Source organism: Macaca thibetana, chromosome 5 (assembly GCF_024542745.1).
Source record: "Macaca thibetana thibetana isolate TM-01 chromosome 5, ASM2454274v1, whole genome shotgun sequence".
Classification (NCBI taxonomy): domain Eukaryota; kingdom Metazoa; phylum Chordata; class Mammalia; order Primates; family Cercopithecidae; genus Macaca; species Macaca thibetana.
The window spans coordinates 147,552,126-147,569,505 of record NC_065582.1 but is presented as its reverse complement, the minus strand read 5'-3'; the positions used below and the strand labels follow the sequence as shown (position 1 = coordinate 147,569,505).

Here is a 17,380-nt window from a genome sequence, read left to right as displayed (position 1 = left end):
CCAGTTTCATTCTTGAGTAATTCAGAAAATATCATGGTTTTTGGCAGCTTTATTGAAGTTTCATTGACATGCAAGAAAAATGCACTATTAAAGTGTACAATTTGGATGGGCACGGTGGCTCATGCCTGTAATTCCAGCACTTTGGGAGGCTAAGACAGGCTGATTGCCTGAGCTCAGGAGTTTGAGGCCAGCTTGGCCGACATGGTAAAATCCCATTTATACTGAAAATACAAAAATTAGCTGGGCTTAATGGCGTACGCCTGTAGTCCCAGCTACTCGGGAGGCTGAGGCAGGAGAATCACTTGAGCCTGAGAGGTGGAGGTTGCAGTGAGCTGAGATCGCACCACTGCACACAGCCTAGGTGACAGAGCAAGACTCTGTCTCCAAAAAAACAAATAAATTAAAATTTAAAAGTGTATAATTTGATAGGTTTTGACATATGTATACACCCATGACACACCATCACTTCAGTGACGATAGTGAACATGGCCAGGTGCTGTGGCTCATGGCTGTAATCCCAACACTTTGGGAGGCCGAGGTGGGCAGATCACTTGAGGTCAGGAGTTCGAGGCCAGGATCACTTGAGGTCAGGAGTTCGAGACCAGCCTGACCAACATGGTGAAACCCCGTCTCTATTAAAAATACAAAAATTAACTGGGCATGGTGGCGCATGCCTGTAATCCCAGCTACTCGGGAGGCTGAGGCAGGAGAATCACTTGAACCCGGGAGGCAGATCCGCCCGCCCATTAAAGAGTGGGCTGGGCCGGGTGCGGTGGCTCGCACCTGTAATCCCAGCACTTTGGGAGGCTGAGGCAGGCAGATCACGAGGTCAGCAGATTGAGACCATCCTGGCTAACATGGTGAAATCCCTCTCAAAGTGCTGGAATTACAGGCGAGAGCCACTGCGCCCAGCTTTTCCCATTGTATTTATTTTCTTGAGTCTGTCTGTACCTTTCACATATACTAAATATTATTCTTAGTCACTTCATCAAAAACATGACATTTTTCTCTTAAAATTAGGATGTATGTTTAATTTAAATGTTGAAAGTTAGTATTTCCTTGACTACCTTTTATATTTTCATGACTGAATTTTTTTTTTTTAGACTGGTGTCGTTCAGTATTTCTACATTGAAGACTGGCAATTCGTTAATGATTATCGACATCCTGTCAGTGTGAAAAAGATTTTTCCCGACCCAAATGGTACCAGATTAGTTTTCATTGATGAAAAAAGTGATGGATTTGTTTACTGTCCAGTAAGTCTAGAACATTTTTAAATGTTTATTTTTTGAAATGCAATATAGGGGGAAAAAAGTATGTTTAAAGCATATCTCATGTAAAATTTTCTATTAATTAGTGCCAAGGATTGTAGTTCTTCGCTATCATCTTCATATCATGTTTATGATAGATTTCTTATGACTATATCAAGACAACTTTTTCCATTATTCTGTAATTTTTCACAGTGGCCATCCCAGAAAGATTTTTAATGGGAAAAAATAGTTATTATATCCTATACCACTTTCAACCTTATCGTATACTTACTGCACAATACAATAATTATAGTGTATCTTCCTGTACATGACTTTTCTCTCCCGATAGGCAGTGAGCTTATCTGTCCTTTCTGCACACCTCAGTTGATTTTCCTCTTTCCTTAAAGATCCTGAGCACAAGGAACAGGTATTTCTGTATTAGATGAATAAAAATGGATGAGCCCATTTTAAAAATCAGCCACTCATATTTTTAAACATCTTTAACTTTTTTGAAAATAGATTTAGAAAAAAGGAGATGTGCTTTTACATTAGTTACTATAATTGGATTTTTCATTTACTTTTTATATCCTGTTAATAGTTTACTATGTTCTTGGTCAAATCACATAAACTACAGCTGCTTGTAGACCCATCCTTAATACTGTTTCCAGGTCCCTAGGTCTCACTGTGGTGTTCCCTCAATGTAAATAGCCTGCTCCTCACTGCTACACTTCGCTTGATACAAAGACTTACTTCCTCCCCATGCCCACCCCTTCTTCCTTTCCTTTCCCTTCCCTTCTTTTCCCTTTCCCTTCCCTTCCTTTCCTTCTCTTCTTTTTCTTTTCTTTTCTTTCTTTATTTGACAAATATAATGAATTTCCACAAATGTACCTGGATTATCTATGCCAAATTCCTAATTTGCTAGTTCTTACTCAATGCACTCCTCCCCCAATTGCAAAGCAAATAAGGAAGGATGAATGACATAAATGAAGATAAAGCTCGAGTTCCCTCTACTTAATATGGAAATTCCACCTTGTATAGGTTTCCTTTCTATAACAGGGAACTAATTAGAGCTGCCTTGAATTTCCCCCGTGTGGGTTCACCACAGTTAGAAACTGTGGCTTAGACAGAATAGACAAGAGAGTAGGAGGGTAAATCAGGTGTCTGTCAGGAGTTAAAGTCAAAAATAGGGTGTGGCTGCTAGGAAAGGGTAAGGAGTAAGGTCAGCCTTAAACAAGGTGATTTCATTCATTTTTACTTTCTCCATTTACAGTTCTCTTTTTCTTGATAATTTCTGTCAAGGAGCTCTCACTTTGATTGGATTTCCAGTTTTCCTGTCTGTCTAAGATGGAGACAGTTCTAGTACCTACTTTGTAGGGTTGTTAAATGAAAAGTTAATAGGATGATGCATGTAAGCTTTTAGTACAGTGTTAGCCACATAATAAGCACTCAACAAATGGTTACCTTTTTTTTAAAAAAGTTCAACCACTAGTCCAGTGGCACTGATGTGCTCATCTATACAAAGTGAGCATCAGTATAACATAGACTAACATGGATTAGAAGCAGAGACTCAGGATCCAGACTGCCTGGGTTCCAATACTGGCCGTCAACCTACTAGCTGTGTGACTTTGGGCAGATTTCCCTGTACTTCAGTTTCTTCATCTGTAAAATGGGAATAATAATAATACCTGTCTTTTAGAGTATAAGGTTAGCATGAAATGAAGTAATTAGTACAATATCTTGTAAGTAGCACTGTCCAATGGAAATATAATGTGAACCACATATATAATTAAAAATTTTATATTAGCTACATTTTTTAAAAGATAAAAAACAAACAGGTGAAATTAATTTTAATATATTTAACTAAACCCTTGAGGAATCGCCATACTGTCTTCCACAATGGTTGAACGAATTTACATTCCCACTAACAGTGTAAAAGCATTCCTCTTTCTCCTCAGCCTTGCCAGCATCTATTGTTTCTTGACTTAATAATCGCCATTCTGACTGGTATGCAATGGTATCTCAATATTATCATTTCAATGTGTAATTGAATATAAAAAAAGTAATGAGATATTTTACAATCTTTTTTTCATGCGAACTCTCTGAGTGTGTAGTTTACACTTAAACATATCTCAATTCGGACTTGGCATATTTCAGTGCTTAATAGGTACATCTGGCTACATGTAGATATTATAATAGCAACTACTATATTAAATAGCACAGCTTTGTAATATTACTTATTATTTGCAGGGATTTTATATTTCATTTTTATTTTGAGAGTAGGAGGAGGCAGATATTTTTCAGTTCCCTATTCAGGATATATATAAGCCTATCTGCCTGCGTTCACAGGATTTATATGGACTGATTTTTATAAATAGCTTATTTAGTATGATATTACAGTCAGCCCACCCAATCTGTGGGTTCCTCATCTACGGATTCAACCAACTGTGGATCAAAAATATTCAGAGGAAAAATGGATGGCTTTGTCTACGCTAAACCTGTGCAGAAAATTTTTCTTATCTATATTCCCAATACAGTATGACAACAATTTACATGGCGTTTATGTTGTATTAGGTATTATAAGTAATCTAGAGATGATTTAAAGTATAAGGAAGGGTGTACACAGGTTATACACATATTACACCATTTTATGGGTCAGGGATTTGGGCATCTGTGGGTTTTGCTATCAGTAGTAGATCCTGGAACCCATCCCTCATGGATATTGAGGGATGATTGTATATTTATATTTGTTGATATGCATTTTAGAGAAGTCTTTTGAAATAAAGCATCCCTAGTGTAATTTACTTCAATCATGTGAATTAATTTGTTTCTTAATACCCAGTATTATCAAATACTCAGTATTATGAAAAATTTCTAAACACAAGTACAAGTGTGTTCATAGTTTAAATTTCTGTCATCTTGAGCAGCTTTAATTTTTTTTCCTTAAGCTGAAGCTTTGTGTCTAGACTCGTGCGTTCTCCTACAAATTTGCCAGATTTTAGATCAAACCTTGGATTTTCCAAATAACTATAGTTTTTTCAAGCCAGACCTAGGATAAGAATGGAAAAAGAAACTTTCTTTCCTGTTGTTGTTGGAGTGATGTTAAGTTGAATATGACTTAGCTAAGCCAGCTAAGGCTGCAAACAGGCCTCCTCCACGGCAAATGATAATGATTTAAGTACAGACTTGGGGCAAATCTGTAAATCTTATTTTGTAGGTTAATGACACTACCTATGAGATTCCAGATTTTTCACCAACCATTAAAGGTGTTCTTTGGGAAAACTGGCCAATGGATAAAGGTGTATTTATTGCTTATGATGATGATAAGGTGTACACTTATGTCTTTCACAAGGACACTATACAAGGTACTAAACCCCTTTTGTGTATATTTGCTGACAAATGAATTTCCCCATTGCAGTAAAATTAAAACATGCCTTTCTGATTTTTGTGCTGAGTATTAGCTTTCAGCATTGAGATTTCTGTTTTATAATGTAGGAGCCAAGGTTATTTTGGCTGGTAGCACCAAAGTTCCTTTTGCTCATAAACCTTTGCTGCTATATAATGGAGAGTTGACCTGCCAAACACAGAGTGGAAAAGTAAACAACATCTACCTTAGCACCTATGGCTTTCTCAGCAACTTCAGAGATACGGGGCCTGACGAACTGAGACCAATGCTGGCACAGAATTTAATGCTAAAAAGGTAGGCTTTCAAACACTTCTTCTTTTGGAACTTCTCGTTTGCTTTTGTGATTTTAAAGGTCAAATCCTATAATTATTTTATCTTATTTTATTGCTTTATTCTTTCTCCTTGCAAGAATATTTTTTATTTTTTGTAAATGTGGAAATATAAGTGCAGTTGTGCTACATGGATATAGTGCATATGGTGAAGTCTGGGCTTTTAATGTACCCATCACCAGAATAGTGAACACTGCACCCAGTAGGTAGTATTTTATCCCTCAACCCCGTCTCACCGTCCCACCTTTTGGAGTTTCCAGTGTCTCTTATTCCACCTGTATGTCCATGTGTACCCATTGTTTATCTCCCACTTCTAAGTGAGAACGTGCAGTTTTTGACTTTGGGGTATTTCACTTAGGATAATGACCTCGAATTCCATCCATATTGCTGCAAAAGACATGATTTCATTTTTAACAGCTGAGTAGTATTCCATGTTGTGTATGTCTGTATATACACACCACGTTTTAAAATCCAGTCATCTGTTGATGGACACTTAGTTGATTCCATGACTTTGCTATTGTGAATAGTGCTGCAGCAAACATATGAGTGCAGGTGTCTTTTTGATAAAATGTCAAATCCTATTCAATAGATGGAGATAACAGCACTTCCCTTGTTCATTTCACAGGGGTATTGTGAGGCTCAGATAAGATAGTAAGCTGTTTTTATTATGAGTACTTTATTGTAAGAAAGCCTGTAAGAACAAAACAGTTTCTAAGCTTCCAAAGAGCCCAGTTATTGTGAAATCCTAATAAACCTAATTATGTCAACAATATCTTGATTTCATCATAATGAAGTTTGATTTTTGCTTTGCTTGTAATTTCCTTTTCCTGTTTTTTTCTCTTATCTCCTAGAGCCACTGTGAATTTCCTTTGACGTTCTAATTCTTCTGAGCCTCTCTTAAATGTGCTGTTTATTGGGGTCTCATGAGTTTCCTTCTCTTCTTACTCTAATTATTCTTCCTGAGTAAATCTCCTCTGCTTAACATGGCTCAACATACCACCCATATGAAGTTGACTTTAAAATCTGTGTCTTTATCTTAAACCTGTACTTACAACTACCTTCCAGTCATATGTACTTGGAAGTCCATGAGCTCTTCAAACTTGCCCTTTCTAAAACTGAACTCATCAATTTCCACAGACCCCTATTTTCCCTCACTCTAATCACACATGCACATGCCTTAACACACACATACACCAGCTCCTTTCCTCCTCCTGTGTTCCCTTGTCTTTACCCAGGCCCTCACTTGGAATAACGTGTAATGTAACTCTCCACTTCCTAACTGCTGTGTCTGCCAGTAGCCTTATAACGATCTCATCTGTTCTCCACACACTTTTGAAAATGTGATTTGATCCCCTCATTTCCCTGCTCAAGATACTTTAGCGACTTCCTATTGCTTTTACAAACAAATCCAAATTCCTGGGGGACCTCCATGACCTACTAGGCACTTCATGATTTAAGACCAGCTCAGCTGTTTCCACTCAACTCCCTCTCTGTTCCACTGGCTGCTGAAATTGCATATATTTCATGATTCTTCCTGGAGTGCCCTTTCGCTATCTCCGAATGTAGTAACCCCTCTTTCTTTACCCATCAGAAATTAGTGGAGCCATCTGCTGCTCCAGGAAGCCTTCCCCGACTTCCCCACCACCACAGGCAGTCCTGCTTGGGGTCTTTCTGATGTGTTGCCTCAGAGCCAGGATGCAGTATACACAGTGGTTAAGAGCATGACACCACTTATCTCTGTGTGCCTTGGGCTAGTCTTTTAACATCTGTAAGCCTCACTTTCCTAATCTTTAAAGGAGAAATAATAATAATACTTAGTAGGTAGTGTTATTAGGGTAAGGGAATTTATGCAAAAGACTTAGCACCAAGAGTTATCTATTGTAAGTACTCAGTTACTTCTGTCAAACTGTGTTATAGTCATTTGTTTCCTTATCTGTCTCTTCCACCTTCCCCAATTGTGACTGCCTTAAGGACAGCAACTGTGGTTGATTTTTGTGTCATGTTTCCAAGCACATAAGAGGAGCTCAGTAAATGTGTGTTGGATGGAAAAATGAATAGGTGAATAGATAAATGGATAAATGAATAGATAGATGAATGTAATATATTCACTCATGTAGAGGTTCCACCAAAAGTTTAATTGGCATTTATGTTCATGTTTTAAACCAGAGGTCTGAAAACCTTTTCTGTTATGGTCCAAATGGTAAATATTTCAAGCTTTAAGGGCCATAGGGTCTCTATCACAGCTACTCAGGCTGGCTGTTGTAGCCGGAAAGTGGCCACAGACAATCCATTAAAGAGTGGGCTGGGCCGGGTGCGGTGGCACACACCTGTAATCCCAGCACTTTGGGAGGCCAAGGCGGGTGGATCACGAGGTCAGCAGGTCAAGACCATCCTGCCTAACATGGTGAAACCCCATCTCTACTAAAAATACAAAAAATTAGCTGGCGTGGTAGTGCGCAACCTGTAGTCCCAGCTACTCAGGAGGCTGAGGCAGGAGAATAACAAACTGGGGAGGCCAAGGTTGCAGTTAAGTGAGATTGCGCCACTGCACTCCACCCTGAGCGACAGAGCAAGACTCTGTCTTCAAAAAAAAAAAAAAAAGAGTGGGCTGATGAGTGACTTTGTTCCACTCAAGCTGTATTTTCAAAACAGCATCTGACTAGATTTGGCCCATGAGCCATAGTTTGCTGACCCCTGTTTTAAACTTCTAAATTTATAGGAATAGAATACTAATTTTATTAGACTTATGGAGAACAAAAATAATATTCATCTATGTGTGAAATAAAAAGAAATAAATGAATAGCATTAGTTTAGTTGTTAATTGAGTAGGCTGATTACAGAGTAGATTCAGATTGATAAAAGAAATTCAGGGAAAAACATTTATCTGCACAAAGGAAGAAAGCTTAAGTGTCTTTTCATTACTTGCAAATGACGATTACAGGTTAAGAAATGTTTTAGACAGTTTATCTGGGGCACACTGTTAGATAACATGTAGTCTGAAAATTGCCTAACGTGGCAAGTGGAGCGTTCTGATTAAGCTTATGTACTTACATCCCAGGTTCTCTGATGCTTGGGAAATGTGCAGGATTCTGAATGATGAGGCTGCCTGGAATGAGTTGGCCAGAGCTTGTCTACATCACATGGAAGTGGAGTTTGCAATCCGTGTTTATCGGAGAATTGGAAATGTTGGCATGGTGATGTCCTTGGAACAAATAAAGGTAAACAGCATGTTATAGAATTATCAAGTAAGTTAAGATTTAAATGCTATTTTAAGTTAAATGCAGTCTAAACTTTTTCCGTTTAATCTTACCTAACTCTTAAACAAGTGAATCGATAGAATATTACCACTTCTAATGATCAAAGTCCTTTAAAAAAAAAAAAGTTAAACTCTTACATTTTTTTCTCATCAAAATTGCTTTTATTTGTAGGGAATAGAGGACTACAATCTTTTGGCAGGACACCTTGCCATGTTTACCAACGATTATAACCTGGCTCAGGACCTGTACCTTGCGTCCAGCTGTCCTATTGCTGCCCTGGAGGTATGGCAGCAAATAAGAATGGAAATTGTGTAAGAGGTATCCAGTGGGGAAATGGGGGGGAAAAAAATGGGGCCTGGCGCAGTGGCTCACGCCTCTAATCCCAGCACTTTGGGAGGCCAAGGTGGGTGGATCACCTGAGGTCAGAAGTTTGAGACCAGCTGACCAATATGATGAAACCTCATCTCAACTAAAAATACAAAAATTAGCCGGACGTGGTGGCATGTGCCTGTAATCCCAGCTACTCAGGAGGGTGAGACAGGAGAACTGCTTGAACCTGGGAGGTAGAGGTTGCAGTGAGCCTGTAATCGCAGCTACTTGGAGGCTGGGGAAGGAGAATCGCTTGAACCTGTGAGGCAGAGGTTGCAGTGAGCCAAGATTGCACCACTGCACTCCAGCCTGGGTGACAGAGGGAGACTCTGTCTCAAAAAAAAAAAAAAAAAAAAAAAAGGAAAGAACATAAGAATATGCAAAGGAGGATCACCCCTTCTATATAATTAAAATTTCTCAGCACAGACACTATATGCCTTCCCCCTCCTAGAATTCAAACATGTCAGTTTAAGAACCCCTGAGTACTCATTAATTATATTATTTTTTATTAAAATCATAATTCAAAAATATGTTTATTCTGCATTTTGTGGAGGCATAAAATGCATGGTATTACAACATTACTAATTGAAATCTAAGTGTGTCCGAAGAGAACAGATTGTGTAAATTACAAAAACGTAGACAAGGAAAAATATCATCATATATTGAGTGCTTACGTGGGCCAGGCACTTTTCTAAGCACTTGACAGGTATTAACTCATTAAACCCTCACAACAATCCTATGAGTTAGGATTGGTTTTTTCTCTGTTTTCCAGATGGGAAAACCGAGGCACATTTATCCTTATTGTGTGAAATTCTGTTGTGTATTAAGAGGTGAGCTAAGGACTAGTGTACCATCACTGGTTTCCCAGAGGTGAGCATTGCAGGAGAGGGCCTAGAGCAGGATGAAGGGCCTAGTTAGTTCAAGGGCAGGGAAGAAGGGAAGCGTGGCCATATCGACTTGCAGTGAGGAGCGCAGACTTCACAGTCAGACATGTCTGGGTTCAAATTCCAGCTCTGTGTAAGCTTGGACATGTTATTTAACCTTTTTGAGCCCTAGATCCTATTTCTTTAAAGTAGGAAGAATAATATCTAGCTCACGGGATATTTGTAAAGATTTACAAATGAGAACGAGATCTTTTAGCACAGTGCATGATCAATAGTAAAGACATATCATTAGCTGTTGTAGTCATTAATATTATTTCACCTAAAACTTTCGTTTCTACAACTATGTAAAAGAGGTTGTTTTGGAAGCATTTTTTATTAATTTTACAGCTTTCCTTTTACAAATCATTCTATAGCAAATTTTCATTTTTAAATTTTAAGTGAACTAAATTAACTTTTAAGAAAAATGTAGGTAATTTTACAGTGTTATTTAAGATAATTGGGACACCCTGAGAAGTTTTCAAAACTTGGATTAGTACTCACTGAAATGGGAATATGGCTGCGATGACTGAGGGGAAAGATGTCATCTCAACTCTTCTGCATTTAACTGTGGGCACTGGTCATGTGCTGCTAGACTTGGAAAGAATTTGAGGTAATGGATTGATAATGGAGAGGGGTGATTACTCTTTAACCTCAGTTTGAAAGCTGATGAGTTAACCAGGTGAAAAGTTCAGAGGCAGAGCCCTGCTGCCCAGCTCCGTGGTGCACCAGTTGTGTAACCTTATGTACAGAGGAGCCTCTCTGCCTCAGTTTCTGGATCTCTAAAATGGATACAAGAAAGTGTTAATACGTTGCAAAAGGGTAGTCATGAAAGATAAATAAGCTAATCCCCTAGAACAGTATCTGGCAGATAATGACACTTGAAAAATGTTAGCTATTATTGTTTGGAAAGTATGAATAAAGTGAGGAATGAACTTTGAAAGATTCTTTAATGATTAGTTTATATTTACAATTATGTACCAGGCAGAGATAAAAGACCACAGGAACTAGGAAGAAAATATATTTACATTTTAGTTACATTTGCTATTACTTGTGTTGTGATATAGCTTCAGATTTTCTGAGAAAAACACACCAATTCCTATAGCAAAGTGTTCTCAACTTTTTAAAATCACTACCTTCTAAAAATAAAAATTAACTTTAATTGATTACATTAATTTAATTTGATTACTCCCTACTGAGAAAAATTAAATACTAAAGACTAAGATTTTGTTAGATAAGATTGAGTTTTGGAGGGCCACAAACCATTGTAATAGCTAAGATTTTTTTGCCCCTCCAAGAATCAGTTTTTGCCTTCTTCAGGGCTCTGTCAACCCTATTGAGAATGCATGCTATAGTAATATATTATCATTGTAAAGATCAAGTTTCATTATTTAAACAAAAAGGTTTTGTAATTAGTTTTATTAAAACTAGCTCTTGGTGGTAACTTTGCAAAATAATTTTGCTCATTTAAAGTTAAGGTCTTTCTCTTCTTAACAGATGAGAAGGGATTTACAGCATTGGGACAGTGCTCTACAACTGGCAAAGCGTTTGGCCCCAGACCAGATTCCTTTTATATCAAAAGAATATGCTATTCAGCTTGAATTCGCGTAAGTCTGTTTTTATACATTTCAGTCAGTAGCCAATGACTGCAAATATCTTTAGTTCAAAACTTCCATTAATGATAAGGCCCTCCATTGATTTAATAATTTTTTTAGAGAAAAAATACTATATTAATTATATATCTGAAAAATGTTTTTTCTAATGTCTTATCCATGCATTATCCACTTTAAGTTTTCAGCATCAAAATCTAAGTCTGGATCTAAGCTGTTTCTGCATTTAGAATCTAAATGTTATTATTATCATTTTATTATTATTTTTAATAGAGACAGGATCTCTCTGTGTTACCCAGGCTGGAGTGCTGTGGTATGATCATAGCTCACCGCAGCCTCGAACTCCTGTGCTCAAGTGATCCTCCCATCTCAGCCTCCTCAGTAGCTGGGACTATAGGCACGCATCACAATGCCTGGCTAATTTTTAAATTTTTTTTAATTTTTAGAGAGATAGGGTCTCACCATCTTGACCAGGCTGGTCTCCTGAGCTCAAGTGATCCTCCCAACTCAGCCTCCCAAACTGCTAGGATTATAAGCGTGAGCCACTGTGCCCAGCCTAAATATTGTTTTTAATCACATGTGGCCATCAACAACTATGCATAGCATCACACTGCTTTTCCTAACTTATGTTCATGGTTCTGACCTCCTTTAACACTTTGAGGATTTGCTCTGTAATTTCAAACCATAGTGAAAAACACCAAGGTTTGGTCTACATTTTCTATTTGCTTAGAATTATAGTTTTTTCTGACAAAAGTAGACAAATGGGACTTAAACTAAAAAGCTTCTGCACAGCAAAAGAAACAATCAGCAGAGCAAATAGACAACCAACAGAATGGGAAAAAGTATTTGCAAACTATGCATCCAATAGCAAGCGAATATCCAGAATCTGCAAGGAACTCAAACAACTCAACAAGAAGAAAACAAATAACCTCATTAAAAAGTGGGCAAAGGACATAAATAGACATTTTTCAAAAGAAGACATATAAGCAACCAATAAAAATATGAAAAAATGTTCAATATCATTAATCATCAGAGAAATGCAAATTAAAACCACAATGAAATACCATCTTACACCAGTCAGAATAGCTATTATTAAAAAATCTAAAAATAATAGATGTTGGTAAGGATGTGGAGAAAAGGGAATGCTTATATACTGTTGATAGGAATGTAAATTAATAGAACCTTTATGGTAAACAGTATGGAGATTTCTCAAAGAACTAAAACTAGAACTACCATTCAACCCAGCAATCCCACTACTGAGTGTATACCCAAAGGGAAAGAAATCGTTACATCAAAAAGATACCTGCACTCATATGTTTATTGCAACGCTATTCATAATAGCAAAGGTAAGGAATCAACCTAAGTGTCCATCAGTAGAGCACTGGAGAAAGGAAATGTGGTGTACACACACACACAGACACACACACACACCACAGAATACTGCTCAGCCATAAAAAAAGAATGAATTGTGTCTTTTGCAGCAACGTGGATGGAACTGGAGGCCAAAGGGATGTAACTCAGAAAATCAAATACTGCATGTTTTCCTTCATAAGTGGGAGCTCAACCATGGGTACACAAGGACATACAGAGAGGAATAATAGACGCTGAAGACTCCAAAAGGTGGGAGGGTGGATGAGGGTTGAAAAATTACCCACTGGGTGCATTTTTCACTATTCAGGTATGAGTACACTAACAGTCCAGACTTCACCAGTACCCAATATATGCACACAAAGACCTACACTTGTACTTCACAGATACATACATTTTTTTAACTAAATGATTTTTTTAATTATAGTTTTTTGAGTTTCATGTGTATGAAAATTAGACAATTGGTATTGCAATTCAAGCCAAAAGCTCTTCCCAGGAGGATATTGAGGGCTTGAGTAATAGTCCTTCATGATGCATGAATAGGAGTCACAAATCTCTCTTGCCTTTGGAAATTCCATAATCTATTCTGAGAAATTTAGAATTTTCTAGTGCCCTTAATTGCTAGACCCTCTTAATTGTCAATAGTCTTAATTGACAGACTATACATTTTTATTGCAGCGTTGCATCGAAGTGTAATTTTAGAGGCATTTAGGATCCAGTTTTAAGTTAACATTCAGCCATGGTTGGTGCTACCAATGTAAATATCTGCAGAGAAAATAAATGAATAATTCATTTGCAAATATAAGTTTGTACATGTATGTGTAATGACAACCAGACATTTTGACATTTATTATGATACATTCCAACATTCAAAAATATTAAAATATGGAAAAAGATTTGTCTTTAAACAAAGAAAATATAGTTATAACATTTGATTTTTTTCTAAAAACATTTCACATAGTTCTACTTTACTGTCATAGAGACTTTGGATTCATTGAGAATACTGACACATAAATTCATGTTGTAGGAGTTACTCTATCAAAAAGTACTCTGTACCACGCATGGTGGCTCATGCCTATAATCCTAGCTCTTTGAGAGGCCAAGGAAGGAAGACTGCTTGAGCTCAGGAGTGTGAGACCAGCCTTGGCAACATAATGAGAACTTGTCTCTACAAAGAAAAAAAAAAAAGCCAAGCCTGGGCTCACGTGACTGCAGTCCCAGCTGCTGGAGAAGCTAAGGTGGGAGGATCACTTGAGCCCAGAACGTTGAGGCTGCTGTGAGCTGTGATCACGCCACTATACACCAGCCTAGGCAGTGGAGCAAGACCCTGTTTCAAAAAAAGAAAAGTACTCTTTCATTTCTAAACATGGTATCTTCTTTCAAGTTTTCTGTTCTACAGATTAAAAACATTTTAGAGATTTTATTTCTTCTTAATCAATCTGATGAAGTTTGCCACATTTCTGTTCCTTATAAATGCATATACCAAAAAGTGCACGTTGGAATCTTTGTACGTAACACAAGAGACAGGGCCCCGGTCCCCTGGCCCTCCATCTGCATCCTGAGGATGACTGAGTCTTAGAATATAAAACTTCTGTGCTAAGGAGAAAAGATGATCCACCATGCCCTGTCGGAGTACAGACACCCCAGTAAGCCGTTGGACCATCCAGAACACTTCGATTTTTCACTTCCTTCAGGAAAATTTGAAGTGTTGTAACAAATTCTCAAACATGTCTCATGGTCAGATGAACTGAAGTCAGTTGAAAGCCTGCGTGTTGTCGTTTCTAACCCTTTCTGCTCACCACTTGACTGTGAAGCCACCGATTCTCAAAGCTTTCACTGATATTTGTATGCAGATCTTCAGACCCTAGTGTACACACACTCTAGCCCCCAACAGTCTGAAGGAATTTCCTTGTGATAATGGGAACTAACTTAAGTATAGTTCATTGTCATCAAATACCTGAATAGCCACCAGCTACTGACTTTGACACCTAAGACCCTAGGCCTGTGTTCGATTTCAACCGTCTGTTTCATTATGCATCCAAGACCTTGATTAGATCAAAGCAGGGCCAGTCTATCAGGTCTAGGTGAGATTTAACTTACTAAAGTCTGGGATTAAACTAATGAGCTAGTTCCATATGAGAGCTTTAAAATAAAATAATAAATAATCCAGTGAGCTAAAATAACAAAAAATAAAGTGAGAGTTCCAAAGTATTAATTTAGCTTGCCCAAGGAAAACCTCAGGCTCCTGTGGGAGGAACTGTCTACTCAATGGATTACATCAGCTGAGCTAGGGATATCTCCTGAGGATGTCTCTTCCCTATTCTCAGGAAAAATCCCTAGCTTGGTTGATGTAATCAGGTCTGTATTGGAAATTTCCATTTAGGAATATTGCTGACTATGGAGTCCTAGGCTGAACAAAAGAAAGTTCTCAACCGCAGAACAGCTCCTTTTCCAAAAATGTCCTTCTACATTAATAGATGAGGAAAGTGAATGAGGCTTAGAGAGGTTTAGTAACTTGTCTAAGCTGATAAAGTAGTGATAAGGTAGATCTCAAATCATGCCATTTCAGAGCTGATTAATTTATTCTGGAGAAGATGGTTTCTTAGAGGAAGATAGATCCCAAAAAGTATCTTAGGCAAATCACTGATTCATTCTATCCCAAACAATGAAAATAAGTTGAAATAATAAAAGTCTTCTGTATATGCAGATCCATGTTAGCATCAGTCACAGGAAGGGATTATTATTATTATTATTATTATTATTATTATTATTTGAGATGGAGTCTTGCTCTGTCACCCAGGCTGGAGTACAGTGGTGCAATCTCAGCTCACTACAACCTCCACCTCCTGCGTTCAAGCAATTCTCCTGCCTCAGCCTCGCGAGTAGCTGGGATTACAGGCACATGCCACCACACGCAGCTAATTTTTGTATTTTTAGTAGATACAGGGTTTCACCACGTTGGTCAGGATGGTCTTGAACTCCTGACCTCATGATCCGTGTGCCTCAGCCTCCCAAAGTGCTGGGATTACAGGCGTAAGCCACCATGCCTGGCCCAGGAATATTATTTATATCATGTATATTAATACTTTTTCTCGGTATAAGAACCAGGGCCCTCAGCACTATAATCCCCAATGTATTCCTCCACTTCTACCCTTTAATAAATTGATGGCCCTCTAGATTCCCTCAATATATATTCTTGTAAATACTGGGCTTTTGGTTAAAAAAAAAAAAAAGTGTTTTATCGTCACGTGATTGTCATTTAGTGCCCCAAAGGAGATAATTAACCAAAAGTAGCCAATAAAAGTAATGTAGCTTCTTATCAGAAAAAAAAGCTAATACATGCTAGGCTTAACACTTAGGTGATGGGTTGATAGGTACAGCAAACCACCATGGCACATGTTTACCTATGTAACAAACCTGCACATCCTGCACATGTACCCTGGAATTTAAAAAGAAAATTAATGTAGCTCCTCAAAATGCCTAGCATACCACACAGTAAGTACCTTACAGTATAGCATAACCCAGCTTAATAATTACTTTTTAAGTAGTAAGATAATGACATACTGCACTTTGAAAGAATGCATCTGTAGTGTTCCACATCTTTTGTGAGCTTAAGCAACTCAATGACAAAGATTATCCTTTAAATCCTGTATTTGTAAATTGATCTACTACTCCCCAGTGGTGGCTCATGCCTGTAATCCTAGCACTTTGGGAGGCCGAGGTGGTGGATCATTTGAGCCCAGGAGTTCAAGACCAGCCTTGGCAACATGGTGAGACCTTGTCCCTACAAATTTTTTTTTTTTTTTTAATTTGCCAGGCATGGTGGCACATGCCTGTAGTCTCAACTACTCAGGAAGCTGAGGCTGGAAGATCACTTGAGCCAGTGAGGTGTCGGGGCTACAGTGAGCTGTGATTGTGCCACTGCACTCCAGCCTGGGCAACAGAGTAAGACCCTGTCTCTAAAAAAAAGAAAACAAAAAAAAGGAAAAAGTGTATGTAAATAAAATTCTAAAATAAATATTAAAAGTCACTCTTTTTTTTTTCAGGGGTGATTATGTAAATGCTTTGGCTCATTATGAGAAAGGAATAACAGGTGACAATAAGGTAACCTTGGATAAAGATAAGATATGCCTAATTATCTTTGGGTTCATTTTCAGTTTCATTTTTTTTTTTTTTTTTTTTTTTTTTTTTTTTTGAGACGGAGTCTCGCTCTGTCACCCAGGCTGGAGTGCAGTGGCCGGATCTCAGCTCACTGCAAGCTCCGCCTCCCGGGTTTACGCCATTCTCCTGCCTCAGCCTCCCGAGTAGCTGGGACTACAGGCGCCCGCCACCTCGCCCGGCTAGTTTTTTTTTTTTTTTTGTATTTCTTAATAGAGACGGGGTTTCACCGTGTTAGCCAGGATGGTCTCGATCTCCTGACCTCGTGATCCGCCCGTCTCGGCCTCCCAAAGTGCTGGGATTACAGGCTTGAGCCACCGCGCCCGGCCCAGTTTCATTTTTAAAAATCATGGTCTTATTTGTATTATATTTCATATCTAGCAGGTGAGCCTTTTCTTTGGTTTACTAACAACCTTGCAAGGAAATAGTTAAATCATTTTAAAACACTTCAAGCTCTTAAAATCTGACGAAGACAATATTTTTATCAGTCTGATAAGTTTTACATTCTTAATATAAGTCTAAGTAAAGTTGGAAATAAGATTTGTATCCTTTCTTACCTACAGGCTATGATTTTCATAAGCTTTTTCCTTTTGCTCTTTTTAAAAGTTTCAGTAGGCCGGGCGCGGTGGCTCGCACCTGTAATCCCAGCACTTTGGGAGGCCAAGGTGGGCAGATCACGAGGTCAGGAGTTCAAGACCAGCCTGGCCAATATGGGGAAA

The 17,380-nt window shown here is 38.2% G+C and overlaps 1 protein-coding gene across 3 annotated transcripts in view; it reads left to right on the top strand.

Annotated features, from left to right (window-relative positions):
• Positions 1-17,380, top strand: part of WDR19 (WD repeat domain 19) — a 94,122-nt gene that overhangs the window by 37,940 nt on the left and 38,802 nt on the right. For all 3 annotated transcript variants that reach the window (XM_050790331.1, XM_050790332.1, XM_050790333.1), the window contains 7 exons: positions 1,104-1,253; positions 4,462-4,609; positions 4,740-4,944; positions 8,038-8,197; positions 8,408-8,518; positions 11,023-11,132; positions 16,550-16,607. In XM_050790331.1, the coding sequence (XP_050646288.1) occupies positions 1,104-1,253; positions 4,462-4,609; positions 4,740-4,944; positions 8,038-8,197; positions 8,408-8,518; positions 11,023-11,132; positions 16,550-16,607 (942 nt within the window). The remainder of the gene's footprint in view (positions 1-1,103; positions 1,254-4,461; positions 4,610-4,739; positions 4,945-8,037; positions 8,198-8,407; positions 8,519-11,022; positions 11,133-16,549; positions 16,608-17,380) is intronic.